Raw genomic sequence first — 18,522 nt, forward strand, 5'->3', positions numbered from 1 at the left:
ACTCAAGTTAGCAAGTCATATAGTATTTTAAAAGTTAATAAAAAAAATCAAACATGAAGTGAGGCATAACTTACTTGAAACTTGCATCTTCCTGATGTTGGTTGGTGTTACCAAATGCTCTGTGTTTAAAGAGGAAACAATGAGTGTGTGCTGAATATTGATGAACTTAATCCCTTTGAGGATTACCATTATTTGTACCCCCTTGGAATACAAATGGCTTATTTCTGAATGGTCATTGAGACCAGTATACTGAATAATCTGTAGTATCATTAACCTTTAACAATTTCTGCGAAGAATTTGTGTGTATGTTGCAGTTTTTATATTAAAATATATATAGAACTGTGTTGCTGAATTGTGTGAGAGTTTTTAAAAGGCTGTATAAAATAATATAGTATTTGCACAATAGAAATAATATATGTTGTGGCAATATTTGCACTATTAAAAAGCAGAACATTTTTCTTTTCAAAGATTAAAAGCTGCTAGTGTCTTTTGTGAAAAGTTATTATGGAATTTGAGGTTTAATTCCCTCCCCCCTACTTCTCTCTCTCTCTCCCCCTCCTTTCCTACCCCCTGCCCAATTCCAGGAATTAATCCTTTGAAAGGCTGGAATTAAAGCATTTTGCAATGCAGAGGACTCTGACAGTGGAGAAGAAAGTTCCTGTTGCTGAGGAATCACTATTCATATCTACCAAAGAGAGTCAGGACTGTAGCAGACTCAGTCTGAAAAGGCAACGGTGCCACAAGCTACCATTGGAAGGAGCTGTCTGCATCTCTCGGTGCTCTACTGAGCATGTCCCTGAGGAGCCCTGTGCTAGCAGCACATTATGCAAAAAGGCAGCTCCAGCAGCTGGGAGAGAGGCAGAGCAAGCCTTTGCTCCGCTTGCATCACCGCCTCTTGAAAACAAACCTGGATTACTCGAGAGGTCCTCGCTGCCAGGCCAGCTGAATGAAGACGAGCGGCATGGCTTGATTCCTGACGCTGCACGATTGCTAAACAACATGGGGAACCAAGATGGGAAGCTGAAAAGGAATGCAGGTGATGTGCATGAAGGAGGCGAGGATGCTTCTGGGCCCAGGGATGCAGAAGGCACAAAGAAGGGAGCAGGGAGCAAAAAGGGACTGGGGAGGTACGGCAAAGGGAATGAATCCGGCAAAAAAAAGGGGAAGTCAGAGTCTCGGGCATCTGTGTTTTCCAATCTAAGGATCAGAAAAAATCTGTCCAAGGCTAAAGATGGAAACAGCAGCTCGAGAGAGGATGTTTTAGAAAGCCAGGCCTCACAAACAGGGGAGCTAGACAGCGCTCATTCGATTCTCACCAAAACTCCTGATATAAGCATTTCTGCAGATGAAGGGGGTCTCTCGGACACAGATGTGGATCATTTTGAAAATACAAATGAAAATCGTCCAGCTGCTGCCGACCCGCAGGATGGACAAAGGACCAGCTCCGGCTCCGATACGGACATATACAGTTTCCATTCAGCCACCGAACAAGAGGATTTGCTTTCTGATATCCAGCAGGCTATTAGACTGCAACTGCAGCAGCAGCAGCAGGGGGCAATTAACATTGGAACGGAGCAGCATGGCACCAAAACAATGGACCTACACATGGCTAATTCTCAAGCAACCCCCTTAGGTTTTGAAAGGTTTCTTTCACTAAGCAGCGACAAAGACAGCAGTCCAGATACTGAACAGCCTGTCTCAGCGAAATCGGAAATTACAGAATATATTGCCACCTGCGATACCGAAAGTGAAGCGAAAGAAGCGACAAACGTAATGGGGCATTCCTGCAGCAGTGTATTCAGTATGCAGGAAGAGCACGGGCAATTGCCAGAGGAGCAGGACCAACCTGCTCGCGAACTGAAAGATTTACCCCCTTTAAATGCTGCAGTGACAGAGAATGGGACTGTGCTAGGCAGTTCCTTGTTTAATTTTCCATCCCCAGCTGGCGATTCAGAGGCTAAAGGAATAGCTGTTGAATTTTCAGATTCAAAAAGAGAGGATGATATTGTAAATACAGGCCATGATCAGGTTGGTGGAGCCAAAGACAGGAAGCAGAGTTTGTCAGCCAGCAGAGAGGCGCTGGATGATGGGCTTTCTTCTGAATTGAAAAATGGTACTTTTTCCTCTGAGGATCTCTCAAGCAGTCCTGTGCGTAGTTCCAAATGTTTTAAGCCCTATCCTCTCATCAATCCCTGCTACATCAAAACCACCACTAGGCAGCTGAGTTCCCCAAATCACTCACCTTGTCTCTCCCCATCCCAGAGCCCACTCTTTAAAAGGAGACGCGAGTCCTCTCAGCGGAAAGAGAGTGCGCCAACCAAGAAGCAGAGGTCGGCCAGTTTGGCAGGTTCATTTAGTCGATCAGCAGACTGGACAGATGAGATTTCAGATCACAGAGCTGAAATAGCTCAAAAGTCAGGCTCGGCAGATTTCTTGGAATACCGGCGGAGTAGAGATGGTTTTCAAGGCGAAAGAGTGCATTTTAATCACTCGAGAAAGTCGTCAGGGACACCAGCTTCTACTGATGCCTTCCCCAATGTGTTTAGAGGTGAGTGACATTGGTAAACTGTGGTAACCCTTGCTGTGACCTCAGGTCTGAAAAGTAGGTGGCTAGTGTACAGTAATTAACATGCCCTATCTATCTTGGTCTGATTTCAATTGATATTTAAAGTGAGTTTACAAACTCTACAACTTTTTATGCATGCAAGTTCTGTGGTCTCAGTGGATATGTCTGCAGCACTTGTTTAAAGTACTTGTTTTGAATTTTGCTTTATTCAGCATACCCATCAGGCAACTGATAAAGTGTCTTATAAATAAACAGTGAGCTCTGTGTATACAGCCCAGCAGACATTATATTTTGGGGAGCATTGTGTGTGCCTACTGCATCTGTTGCTCATCATTATTTGTTAGTATTTATTTTATTTATAAAAATATTTATATACTGCTATATCACAAAAATATATCAAAGCTGATAGATGTGCAAAGTGCTTTACAGTCCTGGGAGGGATTTATTTCACTTTCACAACTCTTGCAGTAATTGTAAGTCATACATTAAATTGCAAGTCAAATTTTATGAATATGAACCCTTGATTAAATATGACTTGCACATGGTCACCATTGAGTCATGGCGACTGAATCCAGGTTTGCCTGATAGAAGCTCAACACTCTTGTCACTAGGCTATGCTGGCCCTTGGTTGATAATCTGCATAAATAATGTTCATGTAAATAAGGCATACCATGGATAGGTATTTGCACAGGGCTAGTCACTGACACCATGGCTGCCTTGGGGTTTAAAGAGCTGAGATCTCCCTAGTCCAGTGGTACAGAAGTCTGCAACACTTGACCCAAAGGATGCGTCTGGTGTCCTAGAGTTTGTCCCTTGGCCTGGGTGGCCCATTACCGCTACTGCTTGAAAGCCATCTGCTTTTGAGCAGGTTATTCCAGTGTGTGTGTGTGTGTGTGTGTGTGTGTGTGTGTATTTTTACTGTTGGGCCAGATGTTCTGTACTTCTTCATTCAACCACAGTGACTGTTAGGCGCCATGAAGACACATTGAAGAATAATATGTAAGGCATCAGAGGTAAACTTTGAAAGGTATCTTCAAAGTTCGGTTTAGCTTCATGGATGACCTCAATTTTTCTTAAAACTTCTAATATCATTATCAGAAATACTGGGTTGGATCCAGTATACATAGAAGGTCTGGGAAGGGAGAGCTGGGTCTGGAATAATTGCTATATTCAAATCCTGTTTGAATTTAGCATTGCTCCTTTGAAAAAGAAAACCTATTCCAGGTGCTTTGTTCTTAAATTACAATGGGAAGAAAATAAACTACATCAATTTCTTGGCCAGGGTAGTCCCCCCCCCACCGCCCCACCATTCAGGAAGCATGTTGGAAGGTTAGGAGGGTTTCAGTCCTGTGAATCAACAGCCTCTGCTGGTGTGACCCTCACATGCCCCCGTTTCCCACTAGATTTGGATAGAGAGAAATTGTGAGGTCTCTCTCCTTCCTTAGAGGGGAAAATTATTTTAAAATCTGGTCTTTGAGATGTCACAGGCCATAAATTTGCAATATTAGTTAAAATTCATTCCCATTGAAGTAATGAGATTTCACTAAGGTCACATGTACACCACACTTTTAAAGTACAAACCTTCCCCGAAGAATGTTTGGTTAACTCCTTATAGAGCTACAATTCCCAACACCCTTAACAAACTATTTTATTATATTATTTCTGCAGAAAGCAAATAATATGAATCAAGTGCATGTTTTGTAGAGCAGTTGTGAAAGTTAATGAAAGTGGAACAGTTTGGAGTACTTCATATAAAAATGATTTGAGTGTTTTCTTCTATTCTGAAGTGTTAAGCAGACTCACTGGTTTCTAAGTATTATTATGCTATTAATATACTTGTATGTATTATTAATTGCCAAAGGAAATAACTTTGTTGATTGTAGTCTTTTAACCAAAGTTGCTAATTCACACTGCAATCCAGTATTCATTTAAGACAGTGATATAATTCCCATGGATTTAATGGTGTTGTATAGTTGAGAGAGTATTAGACTGGTTCAAATCTTTATTCAGTATTAAAGTTCATTGGGTGAAGTTGTGACTTCTCACTCCAGATGAACCTTATATGCTATGGAAAAGATAAGGCAGGATAATCCTATGTATGCTGCCTTGAAGTCCATAGAGAAAGTATGAAATAGAAATGTGATGAATCCAGTTTGCACTCTGAACTATGCTCAGAAGCCCACTTCAGGTAGTGTAAGTACCATTGATTCAGTACTTGACATTTGTATAATGGTGAACGATGCAATTCCTTGAAAGTTCTTACTGAAGATTTGCTTACTGTAAAATAGTCACATAAGTAATAAGAATACTGCTCTAGAAACTGTGGGGATCTATTGAAAATAAGTTTGCACTGTCTGCTATAGTGGTTCATTCAATTGCATGATACAGATCATGGATCTGGGTAATCCTGTTGGCATCCGTCTGTCTCGAGAGACCATGGAGTGTGCCTCCAGGGATGAAGTCAAATTGCTGTGCTAGCAGCACCAAAGTGACCTACCCTAGCCTAAGCAGTGTGTATGGAGGTCCTGGGTTACTGAGATGACAAGACCACCCCCTTCACCTTGCTGGTGTGGTTCATACGTTCGGCACCAGCTTGGCTGCAGGAGTTGCCAGAAGGAAGCGTACAAGGCGCCATCCAGTTGTCTTAGGGACTCCACTCTGGATTTGTATAGGGTTCACTCTTTAGCCTTTTCTTCTACTAAAGTTATCCCACAAGGCAGTGGAGGTTTAGCATCAAAGTTTTCCTTCTCTGAGATGGGCTACCTTCCCAGGTTGATGAGCTCCATCTGCCCCTCACTTCCTCTACACTACAGCACATGCAGGAACTGCCTTCTTGATGGCTGGACACACTAATGGTCTTGTCTGCTCAATCCTCCAGAGCCCGTCTTTGCATGCAGGGGAAGTCTTTAACGCACCAAAGGTTTGAGACACATTGGCTACCCTCACCTGGTTTAGCTGACCAGTCAAAAACATTTTTCAGGATGTGGCCCTTGTTGCATGCTGACAGCTTCTAGGAGCCACAGGTGAGAGCCGAGTGCAGGGTGGGGACCAAAGGTGGACAGACTACCCCAGAAGGAGGATGGCGTTTCCCCCACCAGAGGTACTACTGTTCCCCTAACACCCCACCATACGAGTGAGTACAAGCAGTGCTTTTTCTGGGGGGGATGCAGTAGTACGCATATCCCTAAACATTTTGTGAATCTAAGTTTGGCCTCACTGAGTGGCAGTATTTCAATATGAGTGGGAAAATGAGAGTACCCCCTAAACATTTTTTTTTTTAGAAAAAAAGCACTGAGTACCAAGTAATCGTATGAGTTCTCATGTGTGCAACAGGGTACTTTATTTTGACCGCAAGAGACGAGGAAAATTAGGAAGCTACCTGAGGCCATTGGTCCAACTAGTTCAGCAGCTCTCTGGGATTTAAGCAGGAGACATTCCTAGTCCTACCTGGTAATGGCAGGAATCGAACCTGTGACTTCCAGAGTGAAAGCTGTCCACTGACCCTCTGCATGATTCATTTGATCTAGTGAAATATTGTTGCTTCCCGATCAAGTAATACTGTTTTATATATTTGTCTGCATTTTCTGTGGTTGGATGATTCAGTCACTCCCAACACAGGAGACAAACCTGCCCTTGGATGAGACTGTCTGTATGATCTGTGAGCTGGTAGTTTTCATGGGCTTGCCTTATTCCAGCCCTGAACCACATGCACAAGAGAGACTCGTGCAGTAACAAGGGGAAACAGGGCAGTTGGTTCTCAGGTGCAACGGTTATGTCTGCTTCTAGTTTTAACTTGGAAAAAGGTGCCCCAAATATTTATTCATCCTTCCACATGCTATACAAAGTAAACTCAATTAAAATGATCATTGGGCTTGCTCAGATGTCATCTTGGCAGAGGTGTGTGTGTGCAGGGAGGACTGTCGCTTCTGTACAGTGGTACCTCGGGTTAAGTACTTAATTCGTTCTGGAGGTCTGTTCTTAACATGAAACTGTTCTTAACCTGAATCACCACTTTAGATAATGAGGCCTCCCGCTGCTGCCACGCCGCCGGAGCACAATTTCTGTTCTCATCCAGAAGCAAAGTTCTTAACCTGGGGTACTATTTCTGGGTTAACGGAGTCTGTAACCTAAAGCGTATGTAACCTGAAGCGTATGTAACCCGAGGTACCACTGTATAAGATTTATAGGGAGGACTATTGCCTCTATTCAAAATTAACCCTCTTTCTCACATAAAAAGATTTTGGTCTTCTAAATAGTGCCTCTAACAGTTATGCATTGTATTTTTGTTTTTGCTCTTAAAAAAAATTCTGCTGCCTTGTTAGCTTTTGTTGAACTCAGAAACCTATGAACTCAGGCTTCTATTCCATGAATGCATCTCTTTCAGTATCTTAACACACTTTTGTTTTCCTTTATGCCTTGTTTTCCTGTTATTATCTTACTGTAATTGTGAAAGAAGCAGGTTTTCCTTTGCAGTACTAGATGCCATGTACCCAGTGGTAAATAGTTGTCACCTTTTTTCTTTTTCTTTCTGCCCACATATGCCAGCTGTCTTTGAAATCCAGAGACTGATTAAATCTTTCAGTTTATGCAGCACTCTTCACATTACAGAGTTGGAGCAGAAGCAGCTACTGAAAACAAGCTGGTGTTTGCCTGTGAGAGTTCAGAAAAGTGAACAATAGAGCGCAAAAAAAGAAAGACCTCAACATTCAATTGCTGTTTGGGGTAAACTAGCCATAAATATTTTTAAAGCAGAAGAAAATTGTTCCCAGTGTGGTAGGACGCCACTTGGTACATTTAATAGATTTATCATCATAATTATCATCATTACTTCATACTTTTAGCAGTCTTTTATACTTCCTAGATGGTTTTAAGGCTACCAGTAAGTTTATGCTGAAGAGAGAGGACTTCAGACTACTGCAAACATAAGAAACTGCATTGTACTAGATAATACTGTTTGCCCCCAGACCTAGGAAGAAGACTTGGAAGACAGCAAACTAGTGGAAATGTTACCTTTCTTAAAGTATATAACAATACGATTTGTGGAATAAAAGCCGATTTAGCAGAACAGCCCTAAATACTAGCCAAACCCAGCCCCTCCCCATTGGGCATTCCCTCCCACAGGAGTGCCAGCTTGGCCCCACTACCATGAGTGTCTGGGGCAGTGGGTGCCATGCAGCATGGATGGCCCTGGTGCTGAAATTTGTGGGTGCCCATCCCCTTGATGGGGAATTTTGTTGGTGCCTGGGCACCCAGGGAGCTGGCACCTATGCCCACCCAGGTGCCCCGAACATCTCCTCTCCTAGGAGAGACCAACTCAAGTCTTTTCCAGTGTGTCTTCCAAAGTGGGGCATGCTCATCTCCATTAAGGGAAGGAAGGCTGCTTTCTGTTTAGCCCAGAATTCCCTTTTCTGCTTGGTAGCCTTTTCCACAATATCAGAGCTCTTTCACATTACTTGCTACCTGATTATCTTAAATGGATTCAACCTGGGGACCTATCACATAGAAACTCTGTGCTCTACCTCTGAGCTATGGTCCCTTCTCTCAGCTATAAGGGCCACAAAACATCTAAGGCAGAGTTTTTGAGCTTTCTCTCTTAGTTAACAACGGGAACCCTCTACTTTGCTGTCTTTGTGGCCTGCAGAATGGCAAGTCAGGTGCTAAGGATGCTTTTATCAGAGGGACTAAGTGGAAAGTATTCCTGTTTGAATGGGCTGCAGCTGCAGAGCATGAGCCAGAGCTTCCCATTTTCCGCAGATGAGTATGGCTCCTCATCGTTTGCTGTGTTTATTTTAGAAGGTTAAATTTTCTTGGAAGGATTTGTATCCTGAAAGGTGGGATATTAATAATAATTATGATTTGCATGCCCATAGTGTGCATCTCCACTGTTGTGGTTGTTATAGTCAATACGTAATCTGAAGCATTTCTTTTCAGTTTAGCTGTTCCCTGGGGCTTTTAGCTCTGATCTTAGTAACAGCAGGCAGTGAACAAATAGCTGGCCTAGTTTACAGTGCTGTATAGTTGGGCTTTTTGCCATGTCATTTTTTTTTTTTTTTAGTAGTCCACGTGTTCTTTTCTGGTTGAGGATTTTCTAATACATGACGTAAATGGTAATGAGCAAGTGCAGTCACAAAGTTTTCCTATATAATCCACTGCAGCAAACTTCATAAGGAATGTTCAGATGAGCTGTAAGCAGCACCAAGGTATTATAAAAAGATCTTGGCTATTTTAGGAAGGAAACACGTAATGCTGCTAAAATAATATCTTCTGTTTCGGCTTTGAAGCAGGGCCCTGTGAATCTTTTGGCTTGTGTGGAGTTACTCTCTCAACCGAAATTAAGAGGGAAGTGTGAGTGTTAGTCAAATGAGGGATGACTCTTGCTTCTTTGTGACTAGATACTATGTCGCAGTGGTAAGATCTAAATGGGAGAATGTGAGAAATCAGATGGGCTGGAAGGATTGTGTCAGAAAACACACCAATAGCACGTATCCTTACGGGGCTGACAGCTCTGATTTGGTCGCATCTACATGACCAGCCGCTGCCTCTTAACCTGACTTGCCTCACAGGTTTGCTGTGAGGATTAAATGAAGAGGCAAAACCATGTTCCACCACCTTGAGCACCTTGGAGAAAAAGGTGGGCATATAAATGCATTGAATTGATGGATAAAATAATGATTTTCTCATCTCATGGAAGATGAGGTATGAGCATCCACAAAGGGACAAGAATAGCTATCACCTTCTCAGGAAAGTTGATGATACAGAGTTATGGGAGTGGCGTAGGAAAGGCATTCAAGTTGGGAAGATTACTTCCTTTTGTTCAAATGATGTGGAATAAAATAAAGGGAGTGGAGTTGAAATTTGGGTGGGCAGCAGTGTATAATTTGTGGGGCATTCCCCCCTCCCTCCAAGCTGGGATTGCTTATAAAAAGATATTGAAAGACAGGTGTTTGTGTGCAAAGGAGCACTTCCCCTTTAATAGGATACCCCATTCCCTTGGAGGGGCAGGCAAAGGCTTACAACCTCCCCTCCAACCATGACTAAGTAAGTGTCTAAAGAACTACATCCCTGTGCAGTTATGACAAAGGTAGGTGTGTGTGTGTTGGGTGTGTGTGAAAACCAAGAACCACCCCTTTTACCTTTGCTGTTTCTCAACCCAGGGGAAAATTGGTTGTTTCAGTTTCCAAGGGAGTGGGATTTGCTCCCACTCAGCTTTTGGTTTCACATGGTCTAAAATAATCAAACCAGAATATCAATAATAAAACCAAAGAACATATATCAAGTTAAGAAATTTCACCATTCTGTGGAAGAGAATTCAAACATTAATTTGAATTGTGTCTACATTGTATGTCATTGAAGCTACATAAGAGCTGTTTCCACATAACTTTTTAACACAACAGGAGTATCAGGCTAGAAAGGAACTCGATAATTTACCCTGTTTATATAGTTCTTCAAAACAGTGCTGTGGAACAGGAGCAACAGAGAATGGCTTTCCCCCCTTTTGTTTCTTCCCTGATTCATATGTTACTAGTAGCTGTTGACTGGTGATTAAGGAAACAAATAACCTTTGGTTCCACCTCCATGTTTCAAAGAATGTGTCAGCCAGGCATCTGCATTCCAGCACCTAATCATGCAATTTCTTTATATAATGTGCTTATTAGGCATTAAATATTGCTTAAAAGGAAGTCCCATTCTCAACTGAGCAAGTATTGAACATTATTATACTACTGCACATTCCTTTACCCTTATTTATTAATTATATTTATCAATTATCAGCATGAGGTACTGTATAGTGCAATATCAAACACTGAAATGGAAGAAAAAACCTCAAACAATTTATAGTAAAGCAATCTAATAGCAACATCCCTAAATGGCAGTAAGTTCCTCGTTTAGTTTCATTTGGGGGAGAGATCACTCAAGACTTGTGGCATTTATGTAATGTTTTGATTAATTTACAAATAAGCAAATATCTTCACTACTACTTCTTCTTCTTATTCTACAAATCTACTCCCACGCACCTAGTGGCAGAACTAAGTTTGAGAGTGTGTGTCTTAAAAGCAGCGGCTCAGTCCAACTACAGTGGTACCTTGCAAGACGAATGCCTCGCAAGACGAAAAACGCGCAAGACGAAAGAGTTTTCCGTTTTTTGAGTCGTTCCCCAAGACGAATTTCCCTATGGGCTTGCTTCGCAAGACGAAACGTCTTGCGAGTTCTTGCGAGTTTGTTTCCTTTTTCTTAAAGCCGCTAAGCCACTAATAGCCGCTAAGCCGCTAATAGCCGTGCTTCGCAAGACGAAAAAACCGCAAGACGAAGAGACTCGCGGAACGGATTAATTTCGTCTTGCGAGGCACCACTGTAGTTTTATCTTGAGGTCTCATTATTTAACTTGTGTAAGGTTAGCAAAACTATACAAATTTTAAATAGTAACTTTTCATTTATATTTCAATACTTTATCTTAAACAATATATAACCCTCTCCCCCCCCCCCAACACACACTACAGTGGTCTCTGGAATGGCTCATATTTTTTTGTTGACTATTATTTTGTCTTGCCTCTTGGCCTGGGTGCTTAAATGCTGAATGAGGGCCTATAAAGACACACTATTTGACATAAGTGTGTTGGGTGCCTCATATCAGAATAAGTCACCTCCCTCTACTTGATGGCTTTTACATTCTAGTGGCTTCTCACATTCTAATCCCTCAAGAAACATTTCTGACTATTTTCTACCATCCCTGGACAGCTTACTTGTGATCTCCATAGTAGAAGCTGCGGCCTGGCAAGCAGACTTGCTCACTGGCTAATAGTGACTATTGACCATAATCCTCCTCTTTCTAAAGCCTTTACATCAATCAGTAACCTTACAACAATGCATCTCTAAAAAAAAAAATCTTCAAAACCTAAAGAAAGGTTTTCAAATCCAGATACAGGGAACTGAATGAGCCTGGAGGCGTTCCATGCTCCTTGAGCATGTGTAAAGCCTCATCTTACATTTCCCTTAAAGTAGGGTTGACATTGCCAGGAATTGGCCGGTGTAAACAGTGTCTGGGCAGAAATCACGGAAATGTCCAGGGAAATCTGGACATATGGCAACCTCTGACAGCAGCTCAACAGCTTTGGCCAAAAAGCAGCTCAACAACTTTTCTGTCTGGATTTTCACTTTTTGAAATACAGTGGTACCTTCAGGTTACGTACGCTTCAGGTTACAGACTCCGCTAACCCAGAAATAGTACCTCGGGTTAAGAACTTTGCTTCAGGGTAAGAACAGAAATCCTGCAGCAGCGGCACAACAGCAGCAGGAGGCCCCATTAGCTAAAGTGGTGCTTCAGGTTAAGAACAGTTTCAGGTTAAGAACGGAGCTCCAGAACGAATTAAGTACTTAACCCGAGGTACCACTGTATGGCAATGGATGGTGGATGGTGGATGGGAGGAGTGCTACTCCTTCACCAACTGGGGACTGTTGTTTCTGTTAACATGTGAACTGGAGCTATGTTAAAAGGGATGGAGGCTGAAAACTTTTGCTTTTTAGTTGAAAGATGGAAATTCAAGTTTTCTGAAGCAGCCAGGCACCTCTGCTTTTTGTCTTCCCTCTCTCCTGTTACAGTCCTGCAGACAATTGTAGTTTAAGGAGATCAAATTCTTCCTTTTTCAGTTATTATTAGAAGATGCCACTTGTACTATAGTTTTAGGTGAGGTGCTGTAGATAGGACATTTCAGTTTCTTATAGTTTGCATCACATATGAAACCTTTGATCAAAAGCGATAGCCTGCTTAATCAGAACAGTTTTTTGTAAATATTGCTTGAATTACCTCTCGGTTGCCTTTATATTTAGAGCTATTGATGTAGCCAAAGATCAATGTTTGTATTCAGTTTGTCTCTTGTGATGAATGCCCTCTGTTCTGGGGCAAAGTGGTGTCACTAACCGCACATACGTAAAAAGACAAAGTTGGCAAGTCAATTGCTGCTATTTTTGTCCCTTAGTAATCAGACTGTAAAATCCGATGCTGAGCGTTTGTTTCCCAAGCTTCCACTGGCAACTCCTTCTGCTTGGTTCCCCTGCCCCTAGCAACGCCTTTGTTGCTAACTTGCTACTCAGTTTAAGATGCTGCTTTGACTTCAACTATCATAGGCCCATGTGTTCTGAAAGCTCTATACAGTGATTATTTGGGCTTGAACAATCTATGTCTGTTAAAGTAAAGAATCCCAGTGTACAACTAGAGAAGTGAAGCTGAAAGGAAATACAGGGAAATAATTTAGTAGATAGCAATTTTGCTGAGGTTGAAATCATTGTAATTGCTTTTCGTCTTGCCCGTAAAAGGAATGTGATGCATAGGAGGGCCGCTTCATGCAAGACATTTTTCAGCTGAGTGCAGACATAAACATAATAGTCACAGGCATTGCACTGATTACCATCATGCAGCTTTACCCTTTAAATTCACAGAAGTGGTACCCATAAAAATACTGCTTCAACACCACCATGTGTATTTTAAAGTGAAAGTCATGCTTTAACAACATATGTGATGCTCATGCGTTCTGTACTGAGAAATATGTACCAAAATAAAAATTCTGAAAGAAGCAGCCCTGAGATATAAGCTTAAAATACCTACAAAAGTGTAGCAGAGCTTGCTAGCTTTTCCCTACAAAAAACCAGATGTTTCCATAGGGCCGGACCAGCCATTAAACAGATGACACATTTGTCCTTTAAGTGGCTACAGAGCAACTAGCTTCAGAATGACTGTAACTGCTGTCTGTACCTACCATGTGGAGGGAGATATCAAAGTAAGACACACATGTTACTAACTGAGTCACCTGTGGAGGGGCTAGCAGGCAAATTGTTCCTGCAAGTAAAAAGGCACAAGTAAAGGGTTGCGTTTAACTTTCTCTCTAGTTCACATTTAAATCAGAAACGGATAAAGTAATTAATTGGTTTGAGTGGTATCAAGCTGACATTCTTTGGAAACTTTTACATAAATGCTGCCATTCTTATGGGATTGGCAAAAAGTCAAAAATGTTCCATCTCACCCAAGCTACCAAAATTGCATACTAACTCTGTGAACAGAATTGCACGGAGGAATTCCAGTTTGTTTACTATGAAAATAAAGTTGTGTGTCTCTGAACTGCAGCCAAAATATATGAGTGAATTTTGGGTGGGAATGTATATTTCTCTTCTTCTCTCCCCGCCACCACTATCAGAATTGCATCCTGAGTTTGCTGTTGTTCAACACATCCAGCTTCTCTTTTAACTTCATTCAAATTCGGTATTCCTGCTTGAATAAACATATTGTGATAGATGGTTGCAAAGCAGCAAGGAAGAAAAGCTAGCTTTGAAGCTTCTGCAAGGCGCTTTTCCCCAAGTACTGAATTTTCTATCACAACAGCCAGTTCCAAAAAGATGGAATGCTTTATAACTGAGCATCTATAAAGTGAGGTGACTAGCTCAGCTGACAGGTGCTGGTGTTGGGGAGCAGAAGTAAGGTGTTAGAAGGAAAAGAGCTGCATGTGCCTTGTGGCCCTATGAACTGGCCTACTGCCTTCAAGTGAAGCAGGGACACTGTCACCAGTGTTGATGTAAGATTCAGCTGATGCTTCTGTGCAGGGAACTGGTGGGGTGGGGCAGGGGCAGGGAGGCAACCATATTGTTATTTGGGAAATATCTTATGTTTGTCCTTCTGAGAAACAGATCTTCAGTAAATAGCAGAAATGTGTTGAACCTCTTAGCACCTCCCCTTAATTTACACAGCCTTTGGGATTTCTACAAGTTCAGATCCATTGTGATATTCTCAGTTTATAGAGCTGGTGCTATAGGAGGATTTTGATTTCCACTTGTTACATAACCAGGCTGTGCACAAAACAGCCACTCTATTGGGAGCAGCCCTAAGGAAACACCTGCCCTCAGACAGAGTTCAAACTCTTCATCTCTCTTTTTAAAAAAGAAACAACAACCCCAAAATTTGGACAGTGAAGTGAGACTAGACCAATGAAAGGCAAAGCAATGGAGGATTATGTGAAGCCCCTTGTAGCAGAGAAATTCAGCAAAATTAGTTCTCAAATCCATGACAATGCTATGTGATATAAGAAGTCCCTCTGCTTTCATAAGCCTGCTTTCATGTCATCTTTAAAACATGCAGGGATATGTGGCAGTATAGAATCATGAAAAAAAAGGTAACTTAAGGCTCTACGTGCATTCTACGTGGGGCTAGATTTGAAGGTGACTTGGAAGCTACAACTAATCCAGAATGCGGCAGCTAGACTGGTGACTGGGAGCGGCCGCCGAGACCATATAACACCGGTCTTGAAAGACCTACACTGGCTCCCAGTATGTTCCTGAGCACAATTCAAAGTGTTGGTGCTGACCTTTAAAACTCTAAACGGCCTCAGCCCAGTACACCTGAAGGAGCCTTTCCACCCCCATCATTCAGCCCAGACACTGAGGTCCAGTTCTGAGGACTTCTGGCGGTTCCCTCATTGTGAGAAGTGAGGTTACAGGGAACCAGGCAGAGGGCCTTCTACGTAGTGGTCCCTACCCTCTGGAATGCCCCCCCATCAGATGTCAAGGAAATAAACAACTGACTTTTAGAAGACATCTGAAGGCAACCCAGTTTAGGGAAGTTTTAATGACTGATGTTTTACCATTTTTTATATGCTGTAAGTTTCCCAGGGACGCTGGGGAAACCCAGCCAAATGGGTGGGGTATAAATGATAAAAATGTTATTATTAAGGCTCATCCACACTAATTGTCCTTTGCACTTTCTAGCTGCAGGTCCACACCTTTCCGGTCTGTGTCCAAGCATTCCCCGCCCCACTGCTTTTTCACTCCGTGGAAAGCTTGAATTGTCATTTGTTCTGATTCAGCATTAAAGAGCTAGCTTTCCTGGGGAAAGCGGCAGGGCAAAAAAAAGGGGGGGGAGGGCTTAGACATGGACCAGGAAAGTGGAGACCTAGAAAGTGTTCCTAGAAAGTGTGGTGCAAAAGGTAAGTGTGGATGAGCCCTTATTTTTCAGTACCTCCTTTAAAAATGTTGACGCTCTGGTTCCTGATCTTTCGCACCCAAATACTACTTTGCTCTTTTCATCTACCAACCATGATCCCGTATATCTGCCTTCATATTGTGCTATGGGGCACGTTGGGCAATGACCATTTATTAAGCAATATAAAATATGTTGGTTCAAGGGGAAAAACATAGGTATTAAAGGAGAATTCCCTGGATGCCAAGATCCAGGTTTGGGACAAGTACTCTTTGGAGAGAGAGCCCCAATAGAGATTTAAAATCACAAAATATTCAGCAAAGTAAAGTGTGGAAATATGGGCTGTTAACCTTTTAAAATATGCCTTTCTGAGTTCTGTCGAAAGTTCCCCTTTTTCCCCAGCATAAGGAAATACAGTGGTACCTCAGGTTAAGAACTTAATTCGTTCCAGAGGTCCATTCTTAACCTGAAACTCTTCTTAACCTGAGGTACCACTTTAGCTAATGGGGCCTCCCACTGCCGCTGCACCGCCGCTGCACGATTTCTGTTTTCATCTTGAAGCAAAGTTCTTAACCTGAGGTACAATTTCTGGGTTAGTGGAGTCTGTACCCTGAAGCGTATGTAACCCGAGGTACAACTGTACCACACATTTTGCAAGTTAAAAATGGTTTACTTACAAACTCTCCAAAGGTCAGATTCATGTGCTTCAGAAAAGTTGCACAGGCAGTAAAACTTAGTTTAGTTCCAGTGTAGTGAAAGTTCCTAAGGAACTCGAGAGCCTGCTAAGAGCCATGTGCCTGGAAGAAGCAGCTCAGAACTCCTCTCATGTTGAAGTTCACATGTAGACTGGAGAACAAAGCCTTGATTACCTAGTTCCTCCCAATGTGAGCTGGCAGGACAGCTTAGTCTATGGCCTTACCCTCTTCATGCATTAATTAGACTTAAGCATGTTGGTTGTCCCACAAAATGTCAGTCTCCTAAACCATATTGACATTGTGAGTGGTATTCAGTGGTAGTCAACTCAGAGTAGACCCACTGAAATTAATATAAATCACTACCTGAGGTTTATTAATTCTGATGGGTCTACTCTGTTAGGACTTAGCTGAATATCACCCTGTGTCTACTTACTGCCTCATTCTTCCTTTCCTTTCATCATCAAACCTTAGCATCTCCCTTCTTACCAGAATCCTATGCCTCAGAAAAAGGCTTTTGATCCATGATAGTGTGTGTGCTTTTTATGCATGCAGCCTGAGTTTCAGTCTCTAGGATCTCCAGCTAAAGGAATGGTTAGGAAGAGTACCTAGGGAGATGCTTTCTTGTGTCTATATTCAAATGGACCATTGGTTCTAAAGCAGCTCTTGTCTATATGACAACAGCTTTCAACCTTTGCAATGTATTTTTTGCCTATATGGGTCTCTATGTCCTATGGTCTGTTATGCCCCCTTCTGGAAGTTTGTGGGAGGGTTATTTAGTCTTTTAAAATAGCAACACCACAAAGCCATACATGACAACACACATCATTCAGTAATGTTGAGCTGAACTACTCTGAAAGGCTAGGGGTGGTCAGAGGAACTTGGATCACCCTGCAAGATTTTGCAAGAGTATCCCAGAGCTGGCATATTGAGATGCCCTTACCCTGCCCCCCCCCCAAAGTAAGGCAGAGGATTTAAAAGCTCTTTCTGTGTCAGGTAACCCCAAGCAGCAAGAGCACAAAAGGAGCTTTTAAGCTTTCTGCCTTGCTTGGATTTAGCTTTCACAGTTCCAACCCGCCGGCCTTCAACTGCATATGGTTGAAATTGCACATATTAAATGTGTATAAGATGTGATCGTACCCTACTTTGGCTCAGTTGAAAGTGATTGCTTTAATTCCTCAGCATCAATATGAAACCAGTTCACATAACTCCAAAAAGAGTTGTAGCATTTTGGACTGACTAAGAGGAATAACATTGTCAAGCTGCTCATTTCATGACTTGTTTCAGATTATTACTTATATCATCTTGCAGTTTGCCTCTCATTAGGGAGAATTTCCTCGAGCATAAGCAACAATAAATTGTGGTGATTCATTCCAAGCTGATTAACTGTACCAGGCATTCAGAATATCAAGAATTATCATGGTAAATAATACCAGCAAGAATCCAACTCTTAAACCTAATGCTCAAAAGAGCTACCCCTTCAGAGGTAAGGCTGTGATTTACCGCAGTCCTGTGGTAAACGCATCCATATTTTTTAAGTGTTCTGAAACAGTTAAAATATTCTAAAAATAGTTTCAGTTAAAACAGTATTTCATCCAGCAATCTCAGGGCTGCCTTTATTGACATAAAGCCCTATAAAGGTTGAAACTAGGACTGTGCGAAACCTTCCCAGCATTTTCACAAGTATATCCACCTTGTCCCCAGAGTGTTCCTGCACATTTGTAGAGTCAGGTAGGTAGCCGGGTTTGGAACACTTATCCAAAATGGTGGGTGTGAAATTGTCGTGATGGTATGCTTTTCTTTGCTTCTCTAGATCAGTTTGTGCCTGGTAAACCATGCAGGACAGTACATTGATTCTTAAAGATAATCTTGCAAATTGGCACAGACAATTTAAGTAGTATTCTCCCCACACTAAATATTTCCCTCCAAGCCATGGGCCCTCCATTCTCTTGAAGGCAAAATTTGGTGGAAAATCTGTGAATCAGCAACCCTGATGTATTTTAATGTCTCACTGTACTAGAGTTAAAGCATTGTTCACTTTTGAGATTCCAGAATGGCTAATAAAAAATTAGTACACTATGAAACGATAACAGCTAATATATAATGTTGTTGTTGTTTAGTCGTTTAGTCATGTCCGACTCTTCGTGACCCCATGGACCAGAGCACGCCAGGCACTCCTGTCTTCCACTGCCTCCCGCAGTTTGGTCAAACTCATGCTGGTAGCTTCGAGAACACTGTCCAACCATCTCGTCCTCTGTCGTCCCCTTCTCCTTGTGCCCGCCATCTTTCCCAACATCAGGGTCTTTTCC

General features: G+C 42.1%; 1 protein-coding gene across 2 annotated transcripts in view; it reads left to right on the top strand.

Moving 5' to 3' along the window:
* Positions 1-590: 590 nt before the first annotated feature.
* The window catches only part of FMN2 (formin 2), a 159,675-nt gene continuing 141,743 nt past the window's right edge, over positions 591-18,522 (top strand). For both annotated transcript variants that reach the window (XM_053382624.1, XM_053382625.1), the window contains exon 1: positions 591-2,548. In XM_053382624.1, coding sequence (XP_053238599.1) covers positions 625-2,548 — 1,924 coding nt within the window. In that variant the 5' untranslated portion in view covers positions 591-624. The remainder of the gene's footprint in view (positions 2,549-18,522) is intronic.

The sequence above is a fragment of the Podarcis raffonei genome, chromosome 3, assembly GCF_027172205.1.
Source record: "Podarcis raffonei isolate rPodRaf1 chromosome 3, rPodRaf1.pri, whole genome shotgun sequence".
NCBI classification, from domain to species: domain Eukaryota; kingdom Metazoa; phylum Chordata; class Lepidosauria; order Squamata; family Lacertidae; genus Podarcis; species Podarcis raffonei.